We start from the raw sequence: 15,000 nt of genomic DNA, 5'->3' as shown, positions 1-15,000 counted from the left end.
AAGATGTGCGCCCATCAGACTCCTCTCCCTGCATTACATGTGGGCGGGTACATCTGCAGAAGTCAATCTTTGAGTTGTAGTATTTTTTCGTTTTTTCCATTTCATCACTTGCTTTTTTTTTCTTCTTCTTCTTCTTCATGCACACGTCAGACCGACAACACAACCATGGACAATTTTTTTACGAGTTTTGAAAAACATTTTTGTGCAAGGAGTAACAAAGAAGAGGAGGAAACATGAAAGTAAAAACACTAAAACAGAGAGGGGGCGGGGCCAGAGAGAGGAGGCCACGCCCCCTATGGTAAACATACTGAAAACAGATCTTTTTTTCCGACACAAAACGAGGACCAGTGCTGCAGCTCGAAGGTCTAGGCACCAGATGAAGGCCCTGTGCTTCAACGCAACACACCCTACAGAAAAGGCAACCTGCCGGCAGTCTTTATTCATTGTGTTACTGGAGGAGGAGGAGGAGGCCACTGCAGACCGGGACCGGAGAGTGCCCCCTGCAGGCTCGGAGGGTGATTGCCTCCTGTTTCCCAGGTCCATACATTCCACACAATCCCACGTTTGCAGACGTTTTTCCTTTATTGTTGAAATGGGAATCGAACCACCCTGCTTTTATTTGAATAATCCCGTCTCTACTAACTGCCACTTGTGCCTTTTTTTTTTTAACCCACGCCCGGGGGGCGGGGGGGGGGGGGGGGGGGGTCGCCGAGGGCAACAGCCCCAGGGAGTCTTCCATACAAACAGAGTATGAAATCTAGCCTTGAAATGACACAAAAGAATCAAAATGCAGAGCTTCCTACGGCAGAAGAACTTAAAACGAGACAGGAGTGATTGTCAGATCTCAACAAAGCTTTCTCATTGCGACTCTGATTCTGATTGTTGTTGTTCTACGTAGTCACCACTGGCTGTTTTTAGCTCTTTTTTTTAAATATGTATTTGTTTCTTCTTTGTCTACAGTACGTCCAAGTATTTTGAATTCATCATCATCAAAGTCTTACGGTGGGGGGGGGGGGGGGGGGGGGGGGGGCCTACGACCGGACCCCCGGGGGTCCGGAAGAGCTGTCCAGAGAGGTCTGGGAAGCCCGCCTGGTGAGGGAGGCTAGCGTGGGGTCCACCAGGGAGGAAGGTGGGAACAACTTGTACCAACCAATCACGGTGCTCGATAAGTCCAGCTCCTCCAATAGGATTTGTGCAACTCCCATGAAGCTCTTGTGGTCCATGCGTCCGTAATCCCCCCAGACGATCACCTGCAGACGGGAGGTGACACAAACCAACACGTTGCACGACGAACGAACCCATTCAAAGATCCACTGAGGAAGAATGATTAAATTAGACTAATCAATTATCAATCAATTAGCAGTAGTCCCCCTAGTAGTGCACTTTCCCCTTCTAATTGAGCGTCTGTTTGAGCGTGTTGCGGTGACTGCGACTGGATGCCTGGACTTTCCTTATGGTTAAAATGTTTTGCCTTTATGTATGTATATGTATGCATGCATGTATGTATGTATGTATGTATGTACGTCAATTATGGCCCCCATTGCACTCCTGATCATCCCTGGTAGGAGGGATCCACCCACACTGCCTTCCCTCTCTAGATCTCATCCTTGCTAATTAAGGGAGATTTTTCTTGCCCTCTGGGGGGCTAAAGAGAAGACAATTCAAAAACAGGGGATCATATTAAATCGGTCTGGACGAGACCCAACTCCCGGCGAAGGAACCCAAACGTTTTAACAGAAGAAACCAAAGAGTCCAGTTACCTGCAACACTTTCCCCTGCGGGCTCTCCTCAAACTGCAGCGCTTGCTGGTACAACGGGTCCAGCGTTTTCCTCGCAATCTTGGTCTTCTTCTTGGCGACGTAGGCCCCATTGTTCAGCAGGTAGACCTTGACGTACGGCGCTGGGGGGGCGCCGACGGAAGCGAGGAGAAAGCCGTTAGCGTGAACGGAGACGATCAGCGCTAAGGTTGCGACAACCGCGCAGAGCTCTGCGGCTACTAGCTCCGGACCGCGCTCGCTCCTGAGCGGACGCGACGTTATGGGCGTTAGAGCGCCGATCTGAACGTCAGGGAGGGCAGAGCTGACCTGAGGTGCGTTCAGAGTCGCAAACATAGGCGAACGTTCGCGAACGATTTTAAACATTTTCCGTTAAACGAACATAAGCAAGCAAACGTTTACGAACATAGGCAAACTGTCTGAAGAGGTAGTTCTCCACAAACAGAGATGGATCGCGGTGCTCTCTTCGGCTACGTGACATTCGTTGCCATGGCATTAAACTAAACTATATTGAAATCATTTACTCCTTTCCTACACAGAAAGCAATAGATAAAACGTTTCATATAGCCTATCTACACCCTTACTTCAACTGTTGTCTTTTGCATCCTAAAATGCGATTTGAACGTTATATCGCAGTAAGTGGGTACAACTTCGGTGACGTAGCCCTCTATTCTTGAATTTTCCGTACTGGTTGTCTGCAGTAGGCTTTCAACGAGGTCGACCACTTGCAAACCCTCTTCTGTAAACTCTTCCATTAACATGGAGGCTGCCGCTAATACCACGGCCTTCGTATCCATTTTTTTCGTTGACAGTTTGTTTAGAACGGTGTTCAAAAATCGTTCAAAATTAATTGTTTAATGTCAACGCGTTCGTTGCGAACGTTCGCCTATGTTCGCTGAACTTGAACGCACCTCTGGACTCTGCATAGCCTCCCCCTGCCTCCCCCTGCCTCCCCTTCCCCTCCTCAACCCACCCCCCCTTTGTACGTCTTGGCACCTGATGCACGCACTTATTGTATGTCTGTACGTCCTGGCACCTAAGAATAGTACGTAGCATCGTATGGCGTCTTATCCTAGCTATCTTTGTTGCACACGGGGAATGGGTTAACCTAGCGATTGTATTTTGTCTGTTTCTATGAACATCCTTACTGCACCGACAGAGATATGTTGTTGTTTCTCTTTCTTCTGACAAATGAACTTATTGTAAGTCGCTTTGGATAAAAGCGTCTGCTGAATGCCCTCAATGTGAATTTACTATATGAGGATATGACGTAGAGGAAGAGATACGGTATTTACCGGGAAGGGACTTGGAGCCAGGCTTCTGGACGAGGCCTCGTGCCCGGATCACCTCCACCTCCAGCTGGCCTTTCTTGTCCATCATGCCGATCTGGATGTCACCTGGGGGAGAGGAGTAGAACCAACAACCACATGGCCGTCAACAACACCTCAGAATGCATGGCCATGAGGGAAGCCTCATGATGATGATAAAATAGTACTCAGTTGTGTAGCATCTTAGCCTAGCTATCTTTGTTGTGTACAGGCAATGGGTTAACCTAGTCATTGTTAGTGCTTGGCACTTGGTTCTATGAACATCCTTGCTGTACCGACAGCGATATATTGTGGTTTCTCTTTCTTCGGACAAATGTACTTTGTCAGAAGAAAGTGTCGCAAATGTCGCTTTGGGTAAATGGGTCTGCTAAATGCCTTGAATGTAAATGTGAATGTAAATAAACTCTCCACACAGCAAACTGCTTTCTCTCCAAACTGCTTTCTACAAAACAAGGAACTCTCGGTGCATCAGAGGAAGACCAAGAAGAGGAGATGATAGCACCAGGGGGAAGAGGGACCGACCTATGGCGGGCGTGGCCAGTGTTTGCCGGCCCACGAGCTGAGCCGGTCCCAGGCCGTCCAGAAAGTCGCTGAACTGACTGTTGGCCCCCAGATTCACCCCGGAGAAGATCAAACTGAAACACACCACACACACACACACACACACACCCCCACATCCACATCTTAAGACTCTTTTGTTTCACAGCATGGAACAGAAACGACCACAAAACACAGAAGGACAAAAGGAAAGTCATCGTGTTTAAAAGAAGGGATAGGTTGTGTGTGGGGGTTGGGGTTGAGGGGATTAGACGGTTGGAACAGGAAGAGGAGATGCGGTTTACTGACTTCCCCTCCGAGTTGTAGCTGTTCATGCTGCCGTTGTTGGACTCGCGGCTGGGCTGCCGGCTCATGTTCCGGCTCAGCTCCACGGCCATCCCAGTCTCCGTGCTCCGCTGGATGGGTGCGCCTTTCTCCTTCTTACTCTTCCCCTCTGCGGGGGCAAGGGGGACAAGTGTGTGAGTGAGTGAGTGGTAGAAAGATAGAAAAAGGAGAGAGAGAGAGAGAGAGAGAGAGAGTGTTGTGTGTATTTTTGTGTTAGTGAGTGAGTGAGGGTGTGTGCGTATTGTGTGTTTGTGTGTGTGGGTGGCTGTTCCAAGAGGGGAATAGAAAGGGAAGTATTCCCTGAAAATAACCTTTTTTTCAAATCCCTTATTTAACCACTGCAACAACAAAGAACTGTGTTGTGCAAGCGTTTTGAACTCGACACAAAAGTCACTCTTTCGGGGATTCAGTGGCCTTCAGTTAGAAGTTCGCTCTCACTCTCTGGAACCATCAACCAACCGGTGACCAGAACCATTTATACTTCGTTACAAGGAGCGGAACTATGTAGAGTCGCTCCGATAACGGCGGTACTCGGGTACCACAGGGTGTGGATTTGTAATCGGTATCGGGAAGACATTTTTTTATCGGAACATCTCTGGAACTAAGTAGGGGGGGGAAAGCCAGCAGGAATGCAGTGACGGTGGGAGACTGCCGCTGAGCTCGTTCACCTCCTTGTAGTCGAAGGAGCAAAACAAACAACTGCAGCACGTGACGCTGAGACAGGGCTTGGCAGGTTCTCAAGCCTCGCCCACAACGTCCATGGGAGGCCGTCTCTATATTTATGCACTTCTTCTTCTCCCGCAAAATGAGGCTGTTCTGCTGCGAGCGGGCGGAAGCGGGACACCGTGGGACGGCCTGCGAGGGTCCTGTGATGTGTTCGGCGTATGAAGTGAGGCCAGAATCACAGAAACCCCCCCTCCACCTCCCCCCCCGTCCCACCCCACCCCACCCCCGTCAGCAGAGGTAAACAGGAAGCCATCGAGTACAAAGTCAACACCCCGGATTAAAGGGTTGAGGTGGGGGGGCTTTGGGGGGTGGGGGGGGTCTCACGGAAGTCCTACGGCTATGAGACGTGCACCTCCTGAGTCACTCCCTACCCCTAAGAGTGTGAGGGGTATAGAGCACTCCAACTTTTTCCACTAGTGTAATAATGTAAAAAATAAACATGTGTGTGTGTTCTATTTGCCAGTGTTAACATTAACATTAAAAGGGTACAAACACGCACAATTTAGCGAGAAACATGGGCCAGTGCTTCACGGAACGGTTGGCTAATTTCGTCCAATTTAGGAACCACAACGACGACAGGGGAAGGCCAGAGCATGTAGAGGCGAGTCCCATTCAAATATATTCTTCCTGAAACTTGATTTTTTTACATTTCGGAGCAGCCCCTGCAGTACTCCAAAGTACCACTCGGGGTACACGTACCCCCCTTTGAGAAGCACTGGTATAGAGCACCCACCGCAGCGGGGTGAAGACGAGAGGACGGGGATGGCGGTTGCACGCTCACAAGGGAATTTCAAAGTAAGAGTCACGATGCTGCATTGCCTGGTTTTCTGGGGGATTTCTGTTTTATTAGGAGGAAAGACTAAAAGGAGAGCAGCACAACAACTCAGTCTTTTATATATCTTATCAAGCCTTGATTCCATTGTGCACTGATATCCAGACACACACTCACATCCCCGGGGGCGCCCCAAGCCTCACATCATAGCATGAGCACAGATATAAAAGGGTCGGCAATCAACAGGAACTGAGCGAGAGAGGAGCAAAGCTAAATCCGTAAAGACGGAGCCTGCCGCGCCATTCTGGACCATTTAATCAATGATAACGGCAATATCTCTGATCTCCACCCCCACCGCCGCCATCGTCCCGCCGCGGGCGTTCTGCGCTCTTATGCATTGTGTGTTACGGGGGAGAGCGCAGAGAACAGAGTGGACGCCTTTCATTTGAAGCCTCACACAGCAGAGGCTTCTCTTTCCCCGCAGCCTCGCGGCTCTGAGGGAATCCGGGCTCCGTCTGACGTTGTCTGCGCTTGGAAGCTTCCAGAACGCATCGCGTGGTTGGTGGAGGTGGTTTCAGGACAGGAGGCGGATGTTTCTTTATGCAGTTGAATAGCGCATGGAATAGCGGATAAGTGTTGAATCCTTAAGTGTGTAAAATACATCAAACTGAGATCTGAACGTTGTTATTAAAGTCACGACAGATTTTTTTACATTTCATTATGTAAGATATGTACTGCATGGGTGACACTGTATACAACAATGTCCAATACATTTATACACAATGAAATGTATAATGCCTTTAAATTTAGTATTTATATTGCCGCAGTCGCTCATGAGGTAGAGCGGGTACAGATGAAGTTGAAATGAAGTAAATTCAATTGAATAGAGTACTAAAGTGTGACGTCACGGGGGGGAAATACAAGGGGAAATACTATACTATGCCACACAAACGTTTTATATGTCGTGCGATCTTTTCATTTTAATACCCCAGGGGAATGCATGAACGCCTCGAAATGTTTCGATTGGTAGTGATTTTCAACTCTTCAAATTGATTTATTTTCATTTTGAAAGAAACAACACATGGAAGCAATGGAAATCGCAGCTTAAGATGCTCCACCACCAGGCTGCGGAACAGCTTCCTGCCTCAAGCTGTCAGGATGCTCAATGCACCAACGTCCTAAATCTTCCCACTGGACTTTATTTATTATTTATTTATTCATCATTGGGACGTTTGTTTGTAATGTATGTGATCTTGATCCCTGAGAAACGCCTTCTCGTTTTGTTGTTCAATCAACAAAATGACAATAAATTTGATTTGATTTGATTTGAAAACGCCATCTCTCGTTCGGTTGTTTAGAACTGAAAATCCGGTTGCCAGGACAACGTGACGTTTTCACTTTAGTACTCTATTGAAAACAATTTAATTCATATTCAGTACATTTATATATGTACTAATGCACTATATATAAATGTACTATTTGAACTGAAGTGAAGTCAATTCAAATTCAATACAATTTAATTAAATGAAATGTACTACCATCTGACTGAACTGAACTGAACTGAACCGAACTATACTCGGCTTGTACTGTACTTGTACTGCTTGTGTATGACTATTGAGGTCATGACGTCAGCAGGGGCGGGGGTCTCACCGGGGCCGCTGATCTGGGAGGTGCTGCGGCTGCGGCGGTTGCCCACGATGGCGACCACGCGGGCGCTGAAGCTGGAGCGCCGCTTCTTGGCCCCGCCCCCCACCGTGCCCAGCGCCGTGTCCGATTGGCTGCCGTCGGTGCGCTCCTGGGCGTAGATCTCCCCGCTGACGCTGGAGCTCTTCAGCATGGTGCGGCCCGCAGACGCCCGCATCTGACGGCTGGAGGAGGAAGAGGAGGAGGGGGAGGAGGAAGAAGGGGAGTAAGAGGAGGAGGAGGAAGAGGATCTCCGCCCTCCCCTCCCTCACACAACAAGAGATGATTTTGGGGTGAAAAGGGGTTTTGTTGTACTGTACCTTTTGCTCGGATGAATAGATGGATAGAGTACAGAGGTGGTGAACAGACGGTCGATGAACAGGGGTTTAGGTTCAGGGTATTTGATGTTTAATGAATCATCACGTGTGTTCGATTTCATTCTGATCGATCATGCCAATCTCCCAGCGACAAAATATTGACCGACTCGCAGTCGCTAAAATTTTGTACAACATCACAAATATAAAGACTCATTTCAAACATCAAGTCACGTTTAAATGATCAAGTCCCGTTTCAAATTTCAAGTCCCGTTTCAGATATCAAGTCCCGTTTCAGATATCAAGTCCCGTTTCAATTATCAAGTCCCGTTTCAGATATCAAGTCCCGTTTCAATTATCAAGTCCCGTTTCAGATATCAAGTCCCGTTTCAGATATCAAGTCCCGTTTCAATGATCAAGTCCCGTTTCAGATATTAAGTCCCGTTTCAATTATCAAGTCCCGTTTCAATTATCAAGTCCCGTTTCAGATATCAAGTCCCGTTTCAATTATCAAGTCTCGTTTCAGATATCAAGTCCCGTTTCAGATATCAAGTCACGTTTCAATGATCAAGTCCCGTTTCAGATATCAAGTCCCGTTTCAATTATCAAGTCCCGTTTCAAACATCAAGTCACGTTTCAATTATCAAGTCCCGTTTCAGATATCAAGTCCTGTTTCAATTATCAAGTCCCGTTTCAAACATCAAGTCACGTTTAAATTATCAAGTCCCGTTTCAGATATCAAGTCCCGTTTCAAATATCAAGTCCCGTTTCAATGATCAAGTCCCGTTTCAGATATCAAGTCCCGTTTCAATGATCAAGTCCCGTTTCAAACATCAAGTCACGTTTCAATTATCAAGTCCCGTTTCAGATATCAAGTCCCGTTTCAATTATCAAGTCCCGTTTCAAACATCAAGTCACGTTTAAATTATCAAGTCCCGTTTCAGATATCAAGTCCCTTTTCATCAAGTCCCGTTTCAATTATCAAGTCCCGTTTCAGATATTAAGTTCCGTTTCAGATATGAAGTCCCGTTTTAGTTATCAAGGCCATTCACAAACTCATCCCGTAACAGAATCGTCATGGGAACGGGTTGCTGCTGGCGGGCACCACATTAAACTGCAACACACACGCGTCGCTCTGGCCTCTCCTTCTGAGGCGGAGGAGAACGTGGCTGAGGAACCCGCCTCGGACCCCCAAGGGCCCCAGGAGCCTCCGCACGTCGGCCCCCTCCGAGGGGCTGAAGGTGCTGCAGGACGCCCCCGACACACTGCCCCGGGGCCCCATCAGCCCCCCAGGGCCCACCACCCCCACCGCCCAGGGGTCGGGACCGGGGGCCGCGGGCCCCTCGACGGACCCCTGGTGGGGGTGGAGGGTGATGGTGGTGGTGGTGGTGGTGGTGGAGGTGGTGGAGGAGGGTCTCGGGGGGTCTGTCTCTGGAGGGGGGGGTGCAGGGGGTGGGGGCTGGACCGGACCGGGGTCACACTGGCCGCATGCGAGGAGGGGTCTGAGACATGCAGCGAGACACAGCCTGGTACCGGCACGGACAAACACGACGCACAACACAAAACACACACACATAACAAGGACGCACACAGGGAGAAGATGCAGGGTGCATATGGATTATGATGTCAAGAAGGCATGGACTGAGAACTCAGAAGGCGTGGTTTGAGTTGGTAATGTGCATATTCAGAATGATTCCATTGTGTTTGTGTTTTCATGTTTTGTTCTCTTTGCCGAGTTGTTATTTGTGCGCCAAAGATCCAAATTTCCATGCAAATCCCTTTAATTTAGATGCATTGTCTTTGCTGAGAAATTACTGTTATTCTTTATTAATATTAATTAATATGAGGACACACCCCAGTAATTGGATACATTCCCATACCAATTAGGAGTTATGTGTAGAAAAGGTCAACCAAAGGGGAAGGGTGTGTAGGATGACGAACACAGAGAGACGGCTCAATAATGGATCGCACGATCAATCTCCTCGTGTCAGGGTCTGACTGTTAGCTCCGTGTCGCAGGTAAAAATACCCTCTTCCGTCCAAAAACTGACCCCAAACCAGTCTCCCGATGCATTATTAATCCATCCGTCTCTTTCAGATCTGACCCCGGAACCAGGCCTATTAATCCTATCAATTATACAAAAGCCCAGTGATGAACCAGCAGATTGGAGTGGCTGTTTCCGAAGCTCTGAGGAGGCAGTTTTCCATCCCATAATTAGAAGATACACACAAAACCCCCAGTACACATATCGTACTGTATAGGGAAAACGTAACCAAGAAAGTAGCGTTCAAATGCTCCACTATCGCTCAATGCTGATTTGAGTACTAAAATATACCTCAATATCTTTATGGTTTAATAATACCCCCCACACCCATCTTATGCACTTATTGTATGTTGTACGTCCTTGAAGTTAATGTACCTACTTATTGTATGTTGTACTTCCTGGAAGTTATTGTACCTACTTAATGTACGTTGTACGTCCTGGAAGTTAATGTACCCACTTATTGTATGTTGTACGTCGTTGGAAGTTAATGTACCCACTTATTGTATGTTGTACGTCGTTGGAAGTTAATGTACCCACTTATTGTATGTTGTACGTCCTGGCACTTAAGAACAATAGTTCATGGCATCATGTAGCATCCTATCCTACATATAGGTTTATCCTTCTTCTAACAAATGTACTGATTGTGAGTCACTTTTTGATAAAAGCATCTGCTCCATGCCCTCAATGTAAATGTAATGTAAATAATATATAAGCCACATACAGTATATTCCTGTCTTCGTCCATACACGTGCGCATGTCTCCTCCTAGCCCCCCCCCCCCCCCCCCCCCCAGTGTGGGGCCGCTGGCTGCTCAGCGGCGCTCTTCTAGACTGGGTCGGAGGTGGGGCCGGGACCCCCACCCCGTCTCCCTGGTGCCCCCACACCTCGGTGCATTAGCGCGCTAACTAGCTGCCCTCCATCACCCGCTGGTCCGCTGAGCCCCGCTGGGACGGCTTCATCTGTCCGCGTCAGCACTGCGCTCCAGCGGCCACGGCCCGGGGCCCGTCCCTCGCCACGGCTGGGAGTGTGTGCGTGTGCGTGTGCGTGTGTGTGTAGGATTGTGTGTGTGTGTGTGTGTGTGTCTGTGTAGGATTGTGTGTGTGTGTGTGTGTGTGTGTGTGTATATTCGTGCCTATGCGTGTGTGTGTGTGTGTGTGTGTGTATATTCGTGCCTATGCGTGTGTGTGTGTGTGTGTGTGTGTGTGTGTGTGTGTGTGTGTGTGTGTGTGTGTGTGTGCGTTTGTCTAAAAGCAAACTACAGTTTAATATTGGTATTAAAGTGGTATTAAAGGTAGTGCTTGGCACTTGTTTCTATGAATATCTTTACAGTACCGACAGCGATATATTGTTTGTTTGTTGGTTCTCTTTCTCCTGACAAATGTCCTTATTGTAAGTCACTTTGGATAAAAGCGTGCTAAATGCCCTAATGTAAATGTAAGGGTGTGTGTGTGTGTGTGTGTGTGTGTGTGTGTGTGTGTGTGTGTGTGTGTGTGTGTGTGTGTGTGTGTGTGTGTGTGTGTGTGTGTGTGTGTGTGTGTGTGTGTGTGTGTGTGTGTGCGTGTGTGTGTGTGCAAAAAGGTGCGTGCACTTGCGTACCTGCATGTGTGCGTGTGTGTTTGTGTGACCAGTCGTAAACCCTTACAACAAGACCTCCTCTGAGGATTACAGGGAGAGGTGGCAGCAGGGGAGGAGGAGGAGGAGGAGGAGGAGGAGGAGGTGGTGGTAGCCGTGGTGGAGCACATGACGGGGGTCCCGGCCCCCTTTACCTGGACTCCTCCGTCTCCCCGGTCACCGTGTGTCGGCGGCGCTTCAGCTCCTGGGAGAAGCGTCTCTTCCCCGCCGACCTCCTGCTCCCCTCATCCATCCCGTTCACCCCCCACGAGATCCTCCTGTCCTTCTTCTCATCCTCCAACGACTTGGACCTGGGTCCGTCCGTCGGAGTGTGTGCGTGTGTGTGCGTGTGCGTGTGCATGTGTGTGTGTGTGTGTGTGTGCGTGTGTGTGTCAGACAGAGCATGCATGGCCATAGTGACATGCAGCAGGGGCATGCAAAAACAAAAGAACAAAAGGAAAGACAGCACATACCAGATGAGCATGCAGAGGGGAGCCCAGGGAGCATTCTGGAGAATTAAGGGTTTTGTAGTTCTGTAGTGTAGTTCTGTAGTGTAGTTCTGTTTTGTAGTTCTGTAGTGTAGTTCTGTTTTGTAGTTCTGTAGTGTAGTTCTGTTTTGTAGTTCTGTAGTGTAGTTCTGTTTTGTAGTTCTTGACACAGTTTTGATGTTGTATGTCTTCATACGTGTTTTAAAGCGCCACGACAAAAGCTTGTGTTACGGAATACGTCTATCCTAGGTTTTGGTTGTGAAAAAGTATCGATCTAACCAGGAGCGTACACTTGTATACAACCTGGGGCACAATGTGTGGCACAGACACGGCGGCCAATGGGGACTGACCTGAGCCGGCCCCTGGGTCGCTCTGATTGGATGGACATGTAGCTGGTGCTACTGAGGCGGGAGATGCTGCTGGCGCGAGACATGGCCGACAGGTCGCTCATATCGCTGTCTGACGACCGGGCGGACATGTTGTCACTGCTGCGCCTCCTCTCAGCGTACATCTGGAGGGAGGGAGGGAGGGAGGGGTGAGAGAGAGAGAGAGAGAGAGAGAGAGAGAGAGAGAGAGAGAGAGAGAGAGAGAGAGAGAGAGAGAGAGAGAGAGAGAGAGAGAGAGAGAGAGAGAGAGAGAGAGACAGAGAGACAGAGAGACAGAGAGACAGAGAGACAGAGACAGAGACAGAGACAGAGACAGAGAGAGACAGAGAGACAGAGAGACAGAGAGCGAGAGCGAGAGAGATAGTTAGGTTCACGGTTTCATTCGGATGCTGTCATTGATTGGAGAGGAGAAAAGCAGATGGGTGTTAGACTGATGGATTCAGGGGCTCTGTCTGGGAAAGCTAGAGTCCTTATTCTAACCTTAGAGGTATCAGTGAAACAGAGTTCTTATTCTAACACAGAGTTCTAAATCTAACCAAGTTCTTAGCGACCATAGAGTTCTTAATGTAACACAGAGTTCTTAGTGAAACCAAGAAGTATTAGTCTAACATAGGAGCTCTTAGTGACCATAGAGTTCTTAGTGAAACCAAGAAATATTAGTCTAACATAAGAGCTCTTAGTGACCATAGAGTTATTAGTGAAATCTGGCCGACGCATAATGTTATAACTTCCACTGTGCTCTCCAAAAGGTTCAAGGCTTAATACACTAGACTTGACTTTATTTTACCCCGTTGCTCTCAGCATTATTGTAGCAATATTGTACTGATGCTTAGCTCTGCTGAGTTCAAAATCCAAATGAAATCAGAAATCCCAAAGTAAGAAGGGTGTATCTTGACCCTGACCTCGCGTTTGGTCTTGAGGTCCGTCTCGGGCACGGGGGGGCCGAGGGCCGGTAGGAATGTACTTTCATCTTCACCAGTCGGGCTCGCTCCTCTGCTGCAAGGGCTGAGAGAGAGACACCCAGACACAGAGAGAGAGAGAGAGACACCAGACACAGAGAGAGAGAGAGAGAGAGACACCCAGACACAGAGAGAGAGAGAGAGAGAGAGAGAGAGAGACAGAGACAGAGACAGAGACAGAGACAGAGAGAGAGAGAGAGAGAGAGAGAGAGAGAGAGAGAGAGAGAGAGACAGAGACAGAGACAGAGACAGAGACAGAGACAGAGAGAGAGAGAGAGAGAGAGGAGAGAGAGAGAGAGAGAGAGAGAGACACCCAGACCCAGAGAGAGAGAGAGAGAGAGAGAGAGACACCCAGACCCAGAGAGAGACAGAGACAGAGACAGAGACAGAGAGAGAGAGAGAGAGAGACACCCAGACCCAGAGAGAGAGAGAGAGAGAGAGAGACACCCAGACCCAGAGAGAGACAAGAGACAGAGACAGAGACAGAGAGAGAGAGAGAGAGAGAGAGAGAGAGACACCCAGACCCAGAGAGAGAGAGAGAGAGAGAGAGAGAGAGAGAGAGAGAGACACCCAGACCCAGAGAGACACCCAGACCCAGAGAGAGACAGAGACAGAGACAGAGACAGAGACAGAGACAGAGAGAGAGAGAGAGAGAGAGAGAGAGAGACACCCAGAGAGAGAGAGAGAGACACCCAGAGAGCGAGAGAGAGCGAGAGAGCGAGAGAGCGAGAGAGATAATTAGATGAACTGATAGATCTCAGTGACAATGATCTCAGTTCAGTGAAACACAAGGCCAGAGGTGGTGAGATGAAGATGCAGAAAAAAGTTCCTACCACTAGGGGGCCAACGTTGTGCGAACAGTGAGCAAACATTAATAGTGACAGAATACTATCTAATGATTGGTTGTGTCGTGGTAGAGATTGGACCACTGGCATCAAGAGATGTGGACATCTTAGAAACCCCGTTCAGACTTTGAAGGTTGTTTTTCGCTTGCATATCTCAGTTACTTATCTGCCCACATACGTGTGATAAGTGGATTTTAATATTGCAGGATGCGAGGTAACATGCATCGTGAGGAAAACATTGGCTCTGCGAAAGTAAAGTCACTAGGCACGTGATATGTAGCACATATGCCGAGTTTAAAATAATAACAAAGCGAATCACTTATGAATCACTTGTGAAGTTACCTGGTTTAATAGCTACGGGTTCTTCATGGACGAGTAGATTTACCAAGAGAACCAGAGAAAGGATGTGAAGGAGAGAGAGAAGGGAAAGGATGTGAAGGAGAGAGAGAGAAGGGAAAGGACGGTAAGATGAGCACTGGACAAAATGGCTGCAGGAAGGCTTGGAATGGAGAGGTCATACTTTCATATGTTTGAATATACTGGGACAAACACACAGACAAACACACACACACACATCATCATCACTCTCTCATATACACATACACTCAAACACACACACACACACACACACACACACACACACACACACACACACACACACACACACACACATTATCATCACTCTCTCACACACACATACACACACACATACACTCAAACACACAAACACACACACACACACACACACACACACTCAAACACACAAGCACACACACACACACATACACACACACACGCATCATCATTCTCACACACACACACACACACATTCACATCATTACACACACACACACACACGCACACATATACACCCTCAAACACACACACACACACACACACAGACACACATTGACAAGAAAAGCACCTTGCTCGATGCTGCTGCTTTTGGCAGGGAGTTGTGGCAGCTGCCTGCCCCTGCGTCCTGACGAGGGAGACCCTGTAGGAGAGGTGCCGTGGGAGTTCGCTCTGGTGGGAGAGAGAGACAGACATGCAGCAAAATATAGAAAATAAATAATAGGATCCCTGAAAGCCTCTAGGAAAACACAACCAAAATCAAGCCAATAATCAACCAGTACATGTTCAGATGCGTGGGAGTTATTCGGTAATAAATATATACTTTTTATACCG

General features: G+C 48.2%; 1 protein-coding gene across 1 annotated transcript in view; it reads right to left on the bottom strand.

Moving 5' to 3' along the window:
• Positions 1-15,000, bottom strand: part of rims1b (regulating synaptic membrane exocytosis 1b) — a 36,641-nt gene that overhangs the window by 2,037 nt on the left and 19,604 nt on the right. Inside the window, exons 21-30 of the mRNA XM_060047411.1 lie at positions 14,738-14,847; positions 12,911-13,013; positions 11,973-12,133; positions 11,290-11,445; positions 7,134-7,351; positions 3,950-4,094; positions 3,626-3,738; positions 3,071-3,172; positions 1,761-1,900; positions 1-1,250 (exon numbers count right to left, since the gene is read on the bottom strand). The exon at positions 1-1,250 is cut by the window's left edge and continues 2,037 nt beyond it. Of these exons, the coding sequence (XP_059903394.1) occupies positions 1,032-1,250; positions 1,761-1,900; positions 3,071-3,172; positions 3,626-3,738; positions 3,950-4,094; positions 7,134-7,351; positions 11,290-11,445; positions 11,973-12,133; positions 12,911-13,013; positions 14,738-14,847 (1,467 nt within the window). The 3' untranslated portion in view covers positions 1-1,031. The remainder of the gene's footprint in view (positions 1,251-1,760; positions 1,901-3,070; positions 3,173-3,625; positions 3,739-3,949; positions 4,095-7,133; positions 7,352-11,289; positions 11,446-11,972; positions 12,134-12,910; positions 13,014-14,737; positions 14,848-15,000) is intronic.

The sequence above is a fragment of the Gadus macrocephalus genome, chromosome 3, assembly GCF_031168955.1.
Source record: "Gadus macrocephalus chromosome 3, ASM3116895v1".
Classification (NCBI taxonomy): Eukaryota; Metazoa; Chordata; class Actinopteri; order Gadiformes; family Gadidae; genus Gadus; species Gadus macrocephalus.
The sequence above is the reverse complement of the archived record's forward strand: the minus strand, read 5'-3'. Positions and strand labels throughout refer to the sequence as shown.